The sequence below is a fragment of the Eptatretus burgeri genome, chromosome 4 (assembly GCF_056783735.1).
Source record: "Eptatretus burgeri isolate ZD-2024b chromosome 4, Ebu_testis_v1, whole genome shotgun sequence".
NCBI lineage: Eukaryota > Metazoa > Chordata > Myxini > Myxiniformes > Myxinidae > Eptatretus > Eptatretus burgeri.
The window spans coordinates 83,253,563-83,267,554 of NC_140964.1; the positions used below are offsets into that span (position 1 = coordinate 83,253,563).

Genomic DNA, 13,992 nt, shown 5'->3' on the forward strand with positions numbered 1-13,992 from the left:
TACCCATGTTTTATGGGTCACTGGTCATGGTAAACCCACTATCAATTTAATAACATTTAAATTTAGCTCATTAATATGCAAATTAGCAGTCGCCATTATCAAAATAACAATTTTTCTAAATATCTCCAAAAGTAAGCATCCAAATAGCCTGGTTGAGGTGTCCATACCCATGTTTTTAGGGTCACTGGTCATGATAAACCCACTAACAATTTAATAACATTTAAATTTAGCTCATTAATATGCAATTTAGCAGTCGCCATTATCAAAATAACAATTTTTCTTAATATCTCCAGAAGTAAGCATCCAAACAGCCTGGTTGAGGTGTCAAACCCATGTTTTAGGGTCACTGGTCATGATAAACCCACTTACAATTTGATAACATTGAAATTTGGCTCATTAATATGAAAATTAGCAGTCACCATTATTGAAAATGTAGAAAAATAGACATATAGATAGAAAAAAAACGCTTCAGTCTTTGTGAATATAGATCACTTTATTATTCATGCAGAATCAACAATTCGACAGTATGCAATGAAAGCAGCTAACAACATGAACAAAAGAAGACATTCCTGTGTAAATCAAATGTTCATCTGTATAATAGGTTTGTAAACCTTATGAAGGCTACTTCAGTGCTTGGAGTCTCATTCAGTGTCAGAATCATCATCAAGGGCAAATGCAGCAGCTGTCTTGGTGCGCTCATTCCTGCAGCCAGTATCTCCATGGCATGTACAGAAAACTGTGCATGGTAACTTGGCTGCTGTGCAGCGGCATTGAGCTGTGTAGCATTGCTTGTCGGAGGAACATCCGCATGGTATTTGCTCCAAGATCTCTGGTGGTGCAAGAGAAACGTTGGGCGGCAGCATAATTGGAAGTAATGATCTTGATGCCTCATCACGTTTCCATCCGTACTGAGTGGGATCCAGAGGTGGTGGCTGCAGCTCAGCAGCTGACTTCCATATTGCTGTCTGGATATGAGCGCGTCGCACGTTTTGTTCAAAAGACTCTGTAGTTAGTGGCACAGCCTTTAGGTATGGTGCTTTGATGGCATTTGGTTTCGCCATCTTCATAGACCACACCTCTTTGCGAACATCAGACATGTTGTTTCTCTCCTTGCTACCATAGCAAACAGCCATGAACACAGTGGCTTCGGCGATGACATCGTCAATAGATGCATCCACATTCCCAAGTTTTTGAAGTGAATGGCCTGCTGCGAGTGTCTTCTTGCCAGTCAGTTTACCTCCACCATACATCTGGGCAACGGTGTCGCAACCTGTCAGTACGTGTAAAGCTAGTAGGTCTTGCACCATCCTGGCATGCTTTCTAGCAGTGGCCCCAATGTCGATCAACAATCGGCCAGGACATGTTGCTTCCATTGTTACGCAGCATTGCAGATGAAGTTCTGTGAAGTGATAAACAAGCAAGATGAACACATCAGTATCATCACAAATGACTGTGATACATTTTGCGCCATTTTCGGCAACTTGAGCAACTTGCTGAATCATGATGACATATGCCTCCTCATGCATCGTCTTCAAATCAGTGTGACATATTTGGGCTCCGTGGTGTATTTCCACTGGGGTAGACTCCTGTCCCGTAATGACGAGCCTGTGTTGGCTCTGCTTTCTCTGTTGACTAACGTCAATAAAATTCTGGCAAATCAGTTCTATCAGCTGAACTTTGTTCTCAGTTACTGACAGAATCACCAGCTGTGGAGGCAGTGGAGTCTGGTGGTTCAACCTGTGGCGCCTGCTAGCTTGCTGCCCAGCTCTTGCTAATCTTGTTCCACTCTTGATGCTGAAATCATGATATCTGTCAAATACCAGATATACATCTGATTTGTCCACCTTTGCCATGATGTAGCTCGTGAAGTTGTCAACAAAGTCTTGCACAATTCCCCTGTTAGGCCAATGAATAACCCAGAGGATTGCACAACCATCTAAGATGGTGACTTCAGGTTGTGGACCCAGTCTTGTTGAGATTTCCACTTGGAGATTATTCTTCAATGTCGACTTTGTCTTTGCTATTCTCATCTCCCCCTTTTCACTGAACATTGATGTTGGCACAGGTGCAAGCTCGTACTTTAAGACGTCACATAGTTTGATGTTTCGACTTTGTTGGAGTCCCATGACCCTGGAGTAGATGAGATTTAGATCACAAACCTCAGTAGATCCCACACGCATGACTTTCCGTGTCACTGCCATAGTTATGACTTGTTTAGATAAGGGAGCGTTGAATCCTGCTGGCCAGCTTTCTTCATACGAATGCATCTGTGCTTGGCCAATGTCAACTGCCCTTAGCGCATTCACCTTCTCCGGTCCAATTCTGCCAGTTACAATGTTGACAACTCTGTCTGCATGTTCGTTTGGGTCAAGTGGGTCGATACAAGACTGGAGTTTTCTCCTTATCTTATCTCGGTCCTCTGCATCAGATCGTATGCGTGATGGCTTCTCTTCCTTGTGAATGGTCACCTCTGTGACTATGTGCCCCTCAGACATATCTGTGAGACCATGGACTATCTGAGTAAATGTGTGCATACTATAGACCGACTTCTTCAGTGTAGAAAGCTTCAGTGTAATGCCAATGATTCCATGTATGCCATGACCGTAGTGCATGAACGTGGACTCGATGTACACATCCGACCATATGCCGTTCCATAGGCCCTTCTTGTGCCGCATCACGTGATCTCCTTTTAAGAACATTTCCAGAATGTCTCCATGAAGCCTTTCCATCGATCGAAGGTAGTAGAGCCCATATCTAGCATAGTTGCGATGTCCAGCCGCGAAGAAGTAAGGGAGCATCTCCTTCATAGCCCAAAGATGCAATGGCCAGTCTCCTTCATGCTCAGCACCAACAAACGCTGGCTTATTTTGCTTGTTGAAGCATCTTCCAAACAGACATTACTCATTCGTTTCAAGTATCTTTCTATGTGTGAGCGTGATGTGTACGTTGACACACAGTCTCTATGGCATTCGAGCTCGATAGATTTGTCTGCCTGTAATCTCTGTTCAAGCTCTTCATGTATACCATCTTGTCTTGCTTTGCTTGACCGGATGATACTTTGCACTCTGTCTGGACCAACTGTTAACCAGAGGTTTTCCAGCTTTAGTTGCATCGCATGGACTGAAGAAACTGTCTCCCATGGTGATGGAGCCTCAACCTGTAACAATAGAGGTAATTATAAACATCAGAAAACATTTAATTTCTTTGTTCGTATTTAAAAAAAATTCTCAGGAAACAGGTTCCACCCTGTGTACTTTAAAAAAATCAATAAAATACACAGTTGCTTTCAGCCAGATCATGTTAAATAATTTTAAAAAAAAACTTGCTTGCAAATAATATCGATCATTCTACTATATCAGAAGACATTACTCTTACTTAAAACTCAGTTCTCCATGTTTCTTTCATTACATTACAAGCCTCAACTTACTTGATCAGAAACAGTTCATGCTGTTGATCTTCTGAGGTCAGCCATTTCGTCACAACTGTACTGGGGATAAACGGCTCTGCGCAAGTTATTTTCAAACAGTTTTGTTGTTGTTGTATAACTGCACTGCAAAAACGCCAATCGGCGCAGACAAATTCAGGGTGTAGTGTTATGCTAATTTGCATATTAATGAGCTAAATTTCAATGTTATCAAATTGTAAGTGGGGTTATCATGACCAGTGACCCTAAAAACATGGGTTTGGACACCTCAACCAGGCTGTTTGGATGCTTACTTCTGGAAATATTAAGAAAAATTGTTATTTTGATAATGGTGAGTGCTAATTTGCATATTAATGAGTTAAATTTAAATGTTATTACAATTTAAGTGGGTTTATCATGACTAGTGACCCTAAAAACATGGGTGTGGACACCTCAACCAGGCTGTTTGGATACTTACTTCTGGAAATATTAAGAAAAATTGTCATTTTGATAATGGCGAGTGCTAATTTGCATATTAATGAGCTATATTTAAATGTTATTAAATTTTAAGTGGGTTTATCATGACCAGTGACCATAAAAACATGGGTGTGGACACCTCAACCAGGCTGTTTGGATGCTTACTTTTGGAGATATTAAGAAAAATAGTAATTTTGACAATGGCCATCGCTAATTTGCATATTAATGGATTTCTACAAAAATGATCAAGGGTGCCAGAGTGGCCTCAATCGGAACATTCATTCAGATGGTCTGGTGATCACAAAAATGCAGAAAAACATTGGGCGGACCCAAATGCAAGGTCATCTTGAAAAGTGGTGTTTACACTCTGGACGAAGTGATGGGAGTGGAGGGGAACAGGTCAAAAACGTCCAGGTGCGCTGAGGCATGATAGTATAATATCTAACCGACCAAGACTCATAAAACTGCTTGCTGGGCGGCTGGACCCTGAGTTGGGCCACAGAAAGTAATGGATTACAAAAGGTTGAAACGTGGAAATACAAGGAACTTGGACATAGGGGAGGCCATGTTTTGCCCATCATGTCTGCCTTTTATCCATACCCAATTAATATATTAATCCAACAGTTTATTTAATTTCACTTGTGGGGGGGGGGGGGCGAGGACAACTGATCTCCCCGATATCCTGATCGCTCTTCCGCTTTGCAGCTTGACGCCGCATGTCAACCATTTTACCAGTCCCATCCTCCCTCCAAACGGTTGTGAACTCTTCCGTGGGAACACGGTGTGAAATTTCCGATTAAAGTTTGCCTTGAATTATTATCTTATAAAACATTCCTGACATTTTCAATCTAAAAATATATTTTACCTGTTGCAAATTCTGAAAAAAACGAATTCAGCTTCACTGGACAAGTAACGTGTCAAAGTGAAAGTTGCAGCGATCTGAGATGCAGTTATGACCTCACTCACAGAAGATGGATGGAGGTGATGTTTGCACCTCTGTCTGTCTGTGTCAGCAATGATAATCACAATGATGAAAACTATGACAACTAGAGGGGGAGCACTCGGTAGAGTGCAAAACCTCCGCCGCAAATACTGCTGGGTCACTTAAGTGAACCTGATATCCTATTCATTGTAGGTCAAAACGGATCAGACTCCACTGAACCACGATTGAATAAACTAAACTAGATCGACGCGTATGTAGAAATGGCAAAAAATGAAAATCGAAATTTTTTTGAAAAAAAAGGTGCAAAATTTGTTGTTTTTTTTCTCTAACAAATTTTTTTTTTGGTTGGAAATCACTTAAAACATGTAGAAATGCAAAAACAAAAATTCAAATATTTTTTCAAAATGGCCGCCATAGCAGCCATATTGGACTTTGGACCAAGTCCAAAATCTAATGGCATGATACTTGGACCATACCTAATCCCCCCACCAAGTTTCGTCGAAATCCGTCCAGGAGTTTTTCCGTAATACTGTTCACAAACAAACAAACAAACAAACAGACAGGGGTGAAAACAGTAACCTCCGTCCATCTTCGATGACAGAGGTTAATGATAATAACGATGACAATGATGAAAACTATGACAATGACAAAAACGATGACAATGATGAAAACTAAGACAATGACCAAAGCAATGACAATGATGAAAACGAAGACGACGAAAATGAAGACAATGACGAAAACGATGAAAAAATCGTTGTGGACGGATTTGGCCGAAACTTTGTGGACACGTTGAGTGTGTGGCAAGGAAGAATTGTTTCGATTTTGGTGAAGATCCGAATCCGGATCCGCATCTGATAATTTAAAAAGTTATTCTTCACCATTGAGACATTAGGCCAAAAACGACACATCGCATGACATTTCAAAAATATATTGTGCCCGAGATGTTGTGCATCAGGCATGACGGGGCAGAGGTGTGCCTGTGAATGAGTGCCCTTTCAGTTTCTCATGCTGGAAAAAGTTTCTCGAACTCATTCACCCGCTGGCTCAACAATGGAGACGGAACGAATGGTAAAAATCCTGCCTCATTCTGCACACGAGCGTTTGCACAAACACGTGGCCAGCGAGCCGAAAGAATATTATCTGGATCGCACGAGCTTTTTCAGTTCGTCATCACGCAGTGTCCAACATGGCGACTACACGTCGAGCACAAAGACAATGGCGTCTCAGTAAGATTGAAACTGTTGATTCGTTTGAAAATTGGCGCCAGAACTTGCATTGAGCGCTTTCACAGAACGCCAATTTTGTCCCATTTCTTGTTGATGATTCACAATGGTGGAAGAAGACCAGATGTGCCCCCTCAGGGGAATTTAGCGATGATGGAGCAGAAAACCAGGAAGCGGGATGCCACACGGCCCAGCAGAAAGTTACCATGCTGGAATGAATACGAGGCCAGACAGCCAATAATTGTCCCGTGTTTTGTCGAAGTACTACTGTGAAAAATTCCACATCCATACACAGCATTTGGTGGGTCATACACCTCCACATCCCCCATGGTTTCCTGTCCACGGCGCTCACTTCAATGGCTTTTTGGACATTCGCCTCGATCCAGATGAGCGTCCTGAAGACTTTTATCAGTGCTTCATGGCCTTCACTGAAGAAAACCTACTGCACCGTGACAGCGGGATCACCCATCATGTGGTGGTTCCAGCTGAAAACGAAGAACTTTCACCTCTTTTTTTCACGACGAAAACGATGATGACAATGACGAAAACGATAACAAGAACAAAAATGATGACAATGACGAAAACGATGATGACAATGACGAAAACGATAACAAGGACAAAAATGATGACAATGACGAAAACGAAGACAATGACCTAAACGATAACAATGACAAAAACGAAGACGATGACCTAAATGATTACAATGACGAAAACGAAGACAATGACCTAAACGATAACAATGACGATAACAATGACGAAAACGAAGACAATAACCTAAACGATAACAATGACAAAAACGATGCCGATAACGATGACGAAAACGTTGATGATCACGAAAATGATGACAATGACGAAAATGATAATGACGAAAATAATGATACAGTGACATCCGAGACATCCCCAACTGGTCAGAATGTCTGCGGATCGATGTTCCTGGTTCTTCTTGAATTCTGTCCAGTGCACATTCACGATTAATCTGCGAACGGACTGAAAATGGTCTTCCAGATCGTGACCCATATTGCCGAAAACGTTGAATCAACCGACAAATCATGAAATCTGAAGGTGGTTTTCTGGCATTGAAGTATCGGCAGTATGCTCTTTGAGTGAAAATAATTGATCGATGAAATTTTAAATAAAATTCCACGATTTTGGTTCTTTGTTGAGTTGTGAATTTTTCCATGGGTAATTTCCAAATGTTAATCTAAACTCTGAAAAGAAAAACAAATTATTAAAAAACAGAAATGTTATTTAATTTCTAAATCCCTTGGTGACTTTTGGGACAGCCGAAATTATATGATTTTCCCCGATCTACTCTCACGGACTAATTAAAGTACAGCATCAAAATATTTTTTTTCTTTTGAGGATCGGATATCGTCTGGGCGAAATACGTGTCGAAATGTGCAGTGAAATCTAGTAATTTAAAGAAACTAGTGCGGGCCCATAGGTGTGGACCCGTAGGTGCGTGCCCGTACGTGCGTGACCGTAGGTGCATGCCCGAACGTGCAAAAAAAAAATGATTGTGACGTCAATAGTGATGTCATAGCAACGTGTCCTGTAATTGCTTTGGTAAATAAATGCCCATAACTTGGGAACTGCTTGTCCGATTAATATCAAACCTTGATAATGCACATCCTCAAGTCCCCAGTAATATTCCTGGCAAGTTTCAATTAGATTGGACCAGGGGTTGTCGAGAAACAGCAGTTGCAGACACACATACAGACAGACAGACACACAGAGATTGCTGGAATTATAGATAGACTAGTGCATGCCCGTAGGTGCGGGCCCGTACATGCGTAAAAAAAAACAAACTTTCAAACCTTTGCCAGAAACAACAACCACACAGGCCGTTCCATCGCTCTCGCGTGCCCGTAGGTGCGGCCCATAGGTGCATGGCCGTACGTGCGTGGCCGTACGTGCAAAAAAACAAACAAAAAAACATTAATTGTGACATCAGTAGTGATGTCATAGCACCATGTCCTGTCATTGGTTGATAAATAAATGGCCGTAACTTGGAATCCGCTTCTCCGATTAATATCAAACCTTGAAAAGGGACATCTTCAGGTCCCCAGAAATATTTCTGGCAAGTTTCAATTAGATTGGACCAGGGGTTGTCGAGAAATGGCGGTCGCAGACACACATACAGACAGACAGACAGACAGACACACAGAGAGATTGCTGGAATTATAGATAGACTAGTACGTGCCCGTTAAAAAAAAATAAAAAAATTCAAACCGCGACCAAGAAACAACAACCACACAGGCCGTTCCATCGCTCTCGCGTGCCCCGCACGTGCGTGGCCCGGAAGTTCGCATATCGCAGTCACGATTATTCGCAATTTAGTTTTAATGGCCAATTATTCAATTAGCGCCAACGTATTTTGCCTTTTCGCAATGTCATCGCAAGGAAAAACACAAAGAGAAGAGAAGAGAAAAAAATAATTACTTCCTGCTTCGGAGCACAACAGCTCACTCTGATGTTACCGAAATTTATGTAGCGTCTAATATGAAAACGATCATAACTTGGGGCATTGTTTTTATCTATAAATGCGCATAAGAAATCGAGAAAATATTACAATACCTGAAGTCATCACTCTCCGGAAGTCCGTACGTTGTAACCCGTAATGGAGAACGCGGCTGAGGTTCCCTTCCCCCATTGGCCACGCCCACGCAGCAACGTGTCTTGTCATTGGTTGGTAAATAAATGGCCATAACTTGGGAAGCACTTGTCCGATTAATATCAAACCTTGAAAAGGCACATCCTCAGGTCCCCAGCAATATATCTGGCAAGTTTCAATTAGATCGGACCAGTGGTTGTCGAGAAACAGCGGTCACAGACACACACACATAGAGACACACACATAGATTGCTGGAATTATAGACAGATAAGAAGTTTTTCATTCAGGCGATATACCTATTTACTTTAAACAAACAAGGCTATGTTCCCTCCTTCTCCATATATACACAAGAAAATCTGGAATTTCTAAAGCATTAAACTTACTTTTTCTACTGTTTGGAGAAATATATCGAGTAAACCAAAAAATTTGGGAAGCTGCCAAAATTAACCAGCTTCATTGAGCTGTATGATTTAATGCATTCACTGCAAGACCTCGCACCCTGTCCCCCACAGGGACTTGCCTGTCCATGGTGTCTGACAGATCTTTGTCGATTTTCAGAGGTTTCGCGAGGTGCTCTGCAGGTAATCAAAGCAAATCTGGTGAAAAACGGACGTTTTAAAATATAGTTATAACGATTGCTTGGACCACGAACGATGTCCTACGTGATACATGCACAGACGAGCAGGCAACATGGTGGATTATCTGCAATGTTTATTTCACGGGCGATTAAACTTTGCGATGTCTCCAGGGTTGTTCTTCGTTAAACAGCAACTCTTTTGTGGATAAAGTCATTACTTGAACAAATTCATTTCATTTCTTTAACTGCTGCATGCACGGTGAAAACTGGCTTTAAAGTTAAAAGGATCCTATACAGTATGGAGAGAGTGTGTGTGTGTGTGTGTGTGTGTGTGTGTGTGTGTGTGTGTGTGTGTGTGTGTGTGTGTGTGTGTGTGTGTGTGTGTGTGTGTGTGCGTGTGTGTGTGTTGTTCATAAAGCATAACATATTCTATCTGCTAACTCTCCTACCACCACCCCTCTCTCTCTCTCTTTCCTCGTCCCATCCTTGCTCTCCAAATACAGTGCAGGACCCTCCTCCCCCCACACCTCTCTCACGCCCTCTCTCTCTCTCTCTCTCTCTCTCTCTCTCTCTCTCTCTCTCTCTCTCTCTCTGTCTGTCTGTCTGTCTGTCTGTCTCTGGACATATCCAGATGGTGGTTATGTCTGGACAGTATTGGTCTCTGGGCAGGTTTTGTCTCTGGACGTGTCGGGATGGTATTTATATCTGGACATGTCTGGATGGGAGTTTGTCTCCAGATGTGTCCAAGCAGTGTTTGCATCTGGACAGCTTGGTTCCGGACGCTTCCGGGCAGTGTTTGTCACCAGTAGCGTCCGGGTGGTGTTTATGTCTGGACGGGAGTTTATCTCGAGACGTGTCCAGATGGGAGATTGGCTTTGGACAGCTTGGCTCCGGATGTGTCCGGTTGGTGTTTGTCTCCAGACGCGTCAGGGTGGCATTTGACTCCGTATGCATCCAGTTGGTGTTTGTCTCCGGACACATTGGGGCAGTGTTTGTCTCCGGACAAGTCTGAGTGGCATTTGCTTGCGGACGCTCGGAGCGGTGTTTCTCTCCAGATACGTCTGGGCGGTGTTTGTCTCCAGACGCGCCGGGGCGGTGTTTGTCTCTGGACGCATCGGCGGTATTTGTCTCCAACGCGTCGAGGTGGTGCTTGCCTCCGGACGTGTCAGGGTGGTGTTCATCTACGGATGCTTCGAGGCGGTGTTTGTCTCTGGACGCGTCAGGGCGGTATTTTTCTCCAGACGCGTCGGGGCGCCGTAAGTCTCTGGACACGTCGGTGCAACATTTGTCTCCGGACGAGTCGGAACAGCGTTTGTTTCAGGACAAGTCGGGGCGATGTTTGTCTCCGGCGCATCGGAGCAGTGTTTGTGTCGGATGCATCGGGGTGGTGTTCCTCTCCGGACGCTTCGAGGCAGTCTTTGTCTCTTGACGCGTCGGCGGTGTTTGTCTCTGGACGAGTCGGAGTGGCGTTTGTTTCCGGACGTGTCGGGCAGTGTTTGCCTCCAGATGCGTCTGGGCGGTGTTTGTCTCAGCATGTCGGGGCGGTGATTGTCTCCGGTCGCGCCAGGGTGGTGTTTGTTTCTGGACGTGTCGGCGGTGTTTGTCTCGAGCACGTCGGGGCGGTGTTTGTCTCCAGACTAGTCATTGCAGCGTTTGTCTCAGGACTCGTCGGGGCGGTGTTTGTCTCTGGCGCATCGGAGCGGTGGCTGTGTCCGGATACATGGGGGTGGTGTTCCTCTCCGGACGCTTCGAGGCGGTGTTTGTCTCTGGACGAGTCGGAGTGGCATTTGTTTCCAGACGTGTTGGGGCTGTGTTTGTCTCCAGATGCGTCTGGGCGGTGTTTGTCTCAAGCATGTCGGGGTGGTGATTGTCTCCGGTCGTGCCACGGTGGTGTTTGTCTCTGGACGCGTCGGCGGTGTTTGTCTCTGGCACGTCGGGGCGGTGTTTGTCTCCGGGCACGTCGAGGAAGTCTTTGTCTCTGGACGCGTCGGCGGTATTTGTCTCTGGACGAGTCGGAGTGGCGTTTGTTTCCAGACGTGTCGGGGCAGTATTTCTCTCCAGACGCGTCTGGGCGGTGTTTTTCTCAAGCATGTCGCGGCGGTGATTGTCTCCGGTCGCGCCAGGGCGGTGTGTTTTTCTGGACGCGTCGGCGGTGTTTGTCTCGAGCACGTCGGGGCGGTGTTTGTCTCCGGACACGTCAAGGCAGTCTTTGTCTCTGGACGCGTCGGCGGTGTTTGTCTCCGGCGCATTGGGGCGGCATAAATCTCTGGACACATCGGCGCAGCATTTATCTCCGGACGAGTCGGAGTAGCATTCGTTTCAGGACTCGTCGGGGCAGTGTTTGTCTCCGGACGCATCAGGGTGGTGTTCGTCTCCGGACGCTTCGAGGCAGTGTTTTTCTCCGGCCGCGTCAGGGCAGTGTTTGTCTCCAGACGCGCCGGTGCGGCGTTTGTCTCTGGACACGTCGGGGCAGCATTTGTCTTCGGACGAGTCGGAGCAGCGTTTGTTTCGGGACACGTCGGGGGCGGTGTTTGTCTCTGGACGCGTCTCTGCGGTGTTTGTCTCCAGATGTGTCGGGGCAGCGTTTGTTTCAGGACTCGTCGGGGCGGTGTTTGTCTCCGGCGCATCAGAGCGGTACTCGTCGGGGCGGTGTTTGTCTCCAGTGCATCGGGGCAGTGTTCCTCTCCGGACGCATCAGGGTGGTGTTCGTCTCTGGATGCTTCGAGGCAGTGTTTGTCTCCGGATGCGTGAGGGAGGTGTTTGCGTCCGGCGCGTCGATGCGGTGTTTGTCTCCGGCGCATCAGAGTGGTGTTTGTGTCCGGATGCATTGGGGTGGTGTTCCTCTCCGGACGCTTTGAGGCGGTGTTTGTCTCCGGACGCGTCAGGGCGGCATAAGTCTCTGGACACGTCGGCACAGCATTTGTGTCCGGACGAGTGGAAGCAACGTTTGTTTCAGGACTCGTCGGGACGGTGTTTATCTCCAGCACATCGGAGCGGTGTTTGCCTCCGGACGCATCGGGTGGTGTTCCTCTACGGACACGTTGGGGCGGCATTTGTCTCTGGACACGTCGGGGCAGCGTTTGTCTCCAGACGAGTCGGAGCGGTGTTTGTTTCAGGACGCGTCGGGGCGGTGTTTGTCTCCGGATGCGTCTCCGGACATGTCTGGATGGGAGTTTGTCTCCGGACGTGTCTGGATGGGAGTTTGCCTCCGGACATGTCTGGATGGGAGTTTGTCTCCGGACGTGTCTGGATGGGAGTTTGCCTCCGGACATGTCTGGATGGGAGTTTGTCTCCGGACGTGTCTGGGTGGTGTTTATGTTTGTTTGTTTGTCTCCAGTTTGTGCGAATCTGGTACGGTGTGCATGCATCTAGCATGGATGGTATGGGCATGTATCTGGTGTGGATGATGTGTGCGCATTTGGTGTGGATGGTTTGTGAGAATCTGGTATGGTGTGCACGCATCTGGGGTGGATGGTATGCTGTGCAACTGTCATGGATAGTGTGTGCATCTGATGTGGATGGTTTGTGTGAAACTGGCATGGTGTGCATGCATCTGGCATGGATGGGGTGTGCATCTGATGTGGATGGTGTGTGTGCATCTGGTGTGGATGGTGTGTGTGCATCTGGTGTGGATGGTGTGTGCATGCATCTGGTGTGGATCGATGGTGTGCGCATCTGGTGTGGATCGATGGTGTGCGCATCTGGCGTGGATGGTGAGGATCGATGGTGTGGGAATCTCACGTGGATGGTGTGGATCGATGGTGTGCGCATCTGGCGTGGATGGGTGGATCGATGGTGTTCGCTTCTGGCGTGGATGGGTGGATCGATGGTGTGGGCATCTGGCGTGGATGGGCAGATCGATGGTGTTCGGATCTGGCGTGGATGGTGAGGATTGATGGTGTGGGCATCTGGCGTGGATGGTGTGGATCTAATGGTGTATGCACATCTGGTGTGGATAGTGTGACGCCTTTTATCACTTTCACTTTCCTTCTTCCACTTCATTCATATTTCTGCATTCTGTCACTACCTTTTCTTCTGTTTCCTCCACTCACTCTGTTACCCGAGAATTCAGCATTCATCAGCGTGAACGTTCACTCACACATTTCACTTCATTTTGCCGCGGTTTCTGCGATCGGGTTGAGGGTTAAATCAACCCCGTCTGGTTGTAAGTTTATTCTAACGCGATGGAAAAAACGATAAAAAAGCATCAGGTAATACAACCTCTCTTTTGGGTGAGGAGAAAGAACTTGATTAGAAAACGGACACATTACGCTTCACGCAGCATGGGAACATGTTCAGTGGACCGGGCTCGTTGGAAACAAAATGGCTTCAAAATCCGGGTTGTCGCAACTCTTTTATATCGGGACTCTCCTGTGCTCCACACAAAATAAAAACAAGGCCAAATGTGTCCAGGAGCCGCGTCCGAAAGGCAATAACAACAACAACTTCCGATATTTCGTCACGTGCCTTGATAGAGCCAATAGCGAGACCCGTCATGGAGGCTCCTGTTCATGACGAGAAAATCGTATATTTACGAAATTACAACACATTAAATGGAATAATCTTTAAATAGTAACGTGAACTTTTCGAAAGTTTAAAGCAAATGTCCGAATATATTTAAAAGTTGATGATCGACGCTCTCAAAAGGAACCGTCAATGCGAGGATGTGTACAGGTGCTTAGTATTTAAGGAGATCCGGATCCGGCATATAAAAGAGCCGAGGCGAAAGAAGAAGAAGAAGAAGAAGAAGAAGAA

At 45.7% G+C, this 13,992-nt stretch overlaps 1 protein-coding gene across 2 annotated transcripts; it reads right to left on the reverse strand.

Moving 5' to 3' along the window:
- Positions 1 to 462: 462 nt before the first annotated feature.
- Positions 463 to 13,894, reverse strand: LOC147028549 (uncharacterized). 2 transcript variants are annotated; one of them, XM_085879077.1, is made up of 2 exons: positions 13,459 to 13,894; positions 463 to 3,157 (listed from the first exon to the last, which is right to left on the reverse strand). In XM_085879077.1, the coding sequence occupies exon 2, from the start codon at positions 2,805 to 2,807 to the stop codon at positions 642 to 644; it is 2,166 nt and encodes a 721-aa protein (XP_085735203.1). In that variant the 5' UTR covers positions 2,808 to 3,157; positions 13,459 to 13,894; the 3' UTR covers positions 463 to 641. The 2 variants fall into 2 exon arrangements, with proteins under 2 accessions (XP_085735203.1, XP_085735202.1); XM_085879076.1 differs by having other exon boundaries at positions 463 to 9,256.
- Positions 13,895 to 13,992: the final 98 nt, after the last annotated feature.

Bases quoted from the DNA above. Each gene is read 5' to 3' on its own strand.
- LOC147028549 (XM_085879077.1), bottom strand. From the start codon at position 2,807: ATGAAGGAGATGCTCCCTTACTTCTTCGCGGCTGGACATCGCAACTAT.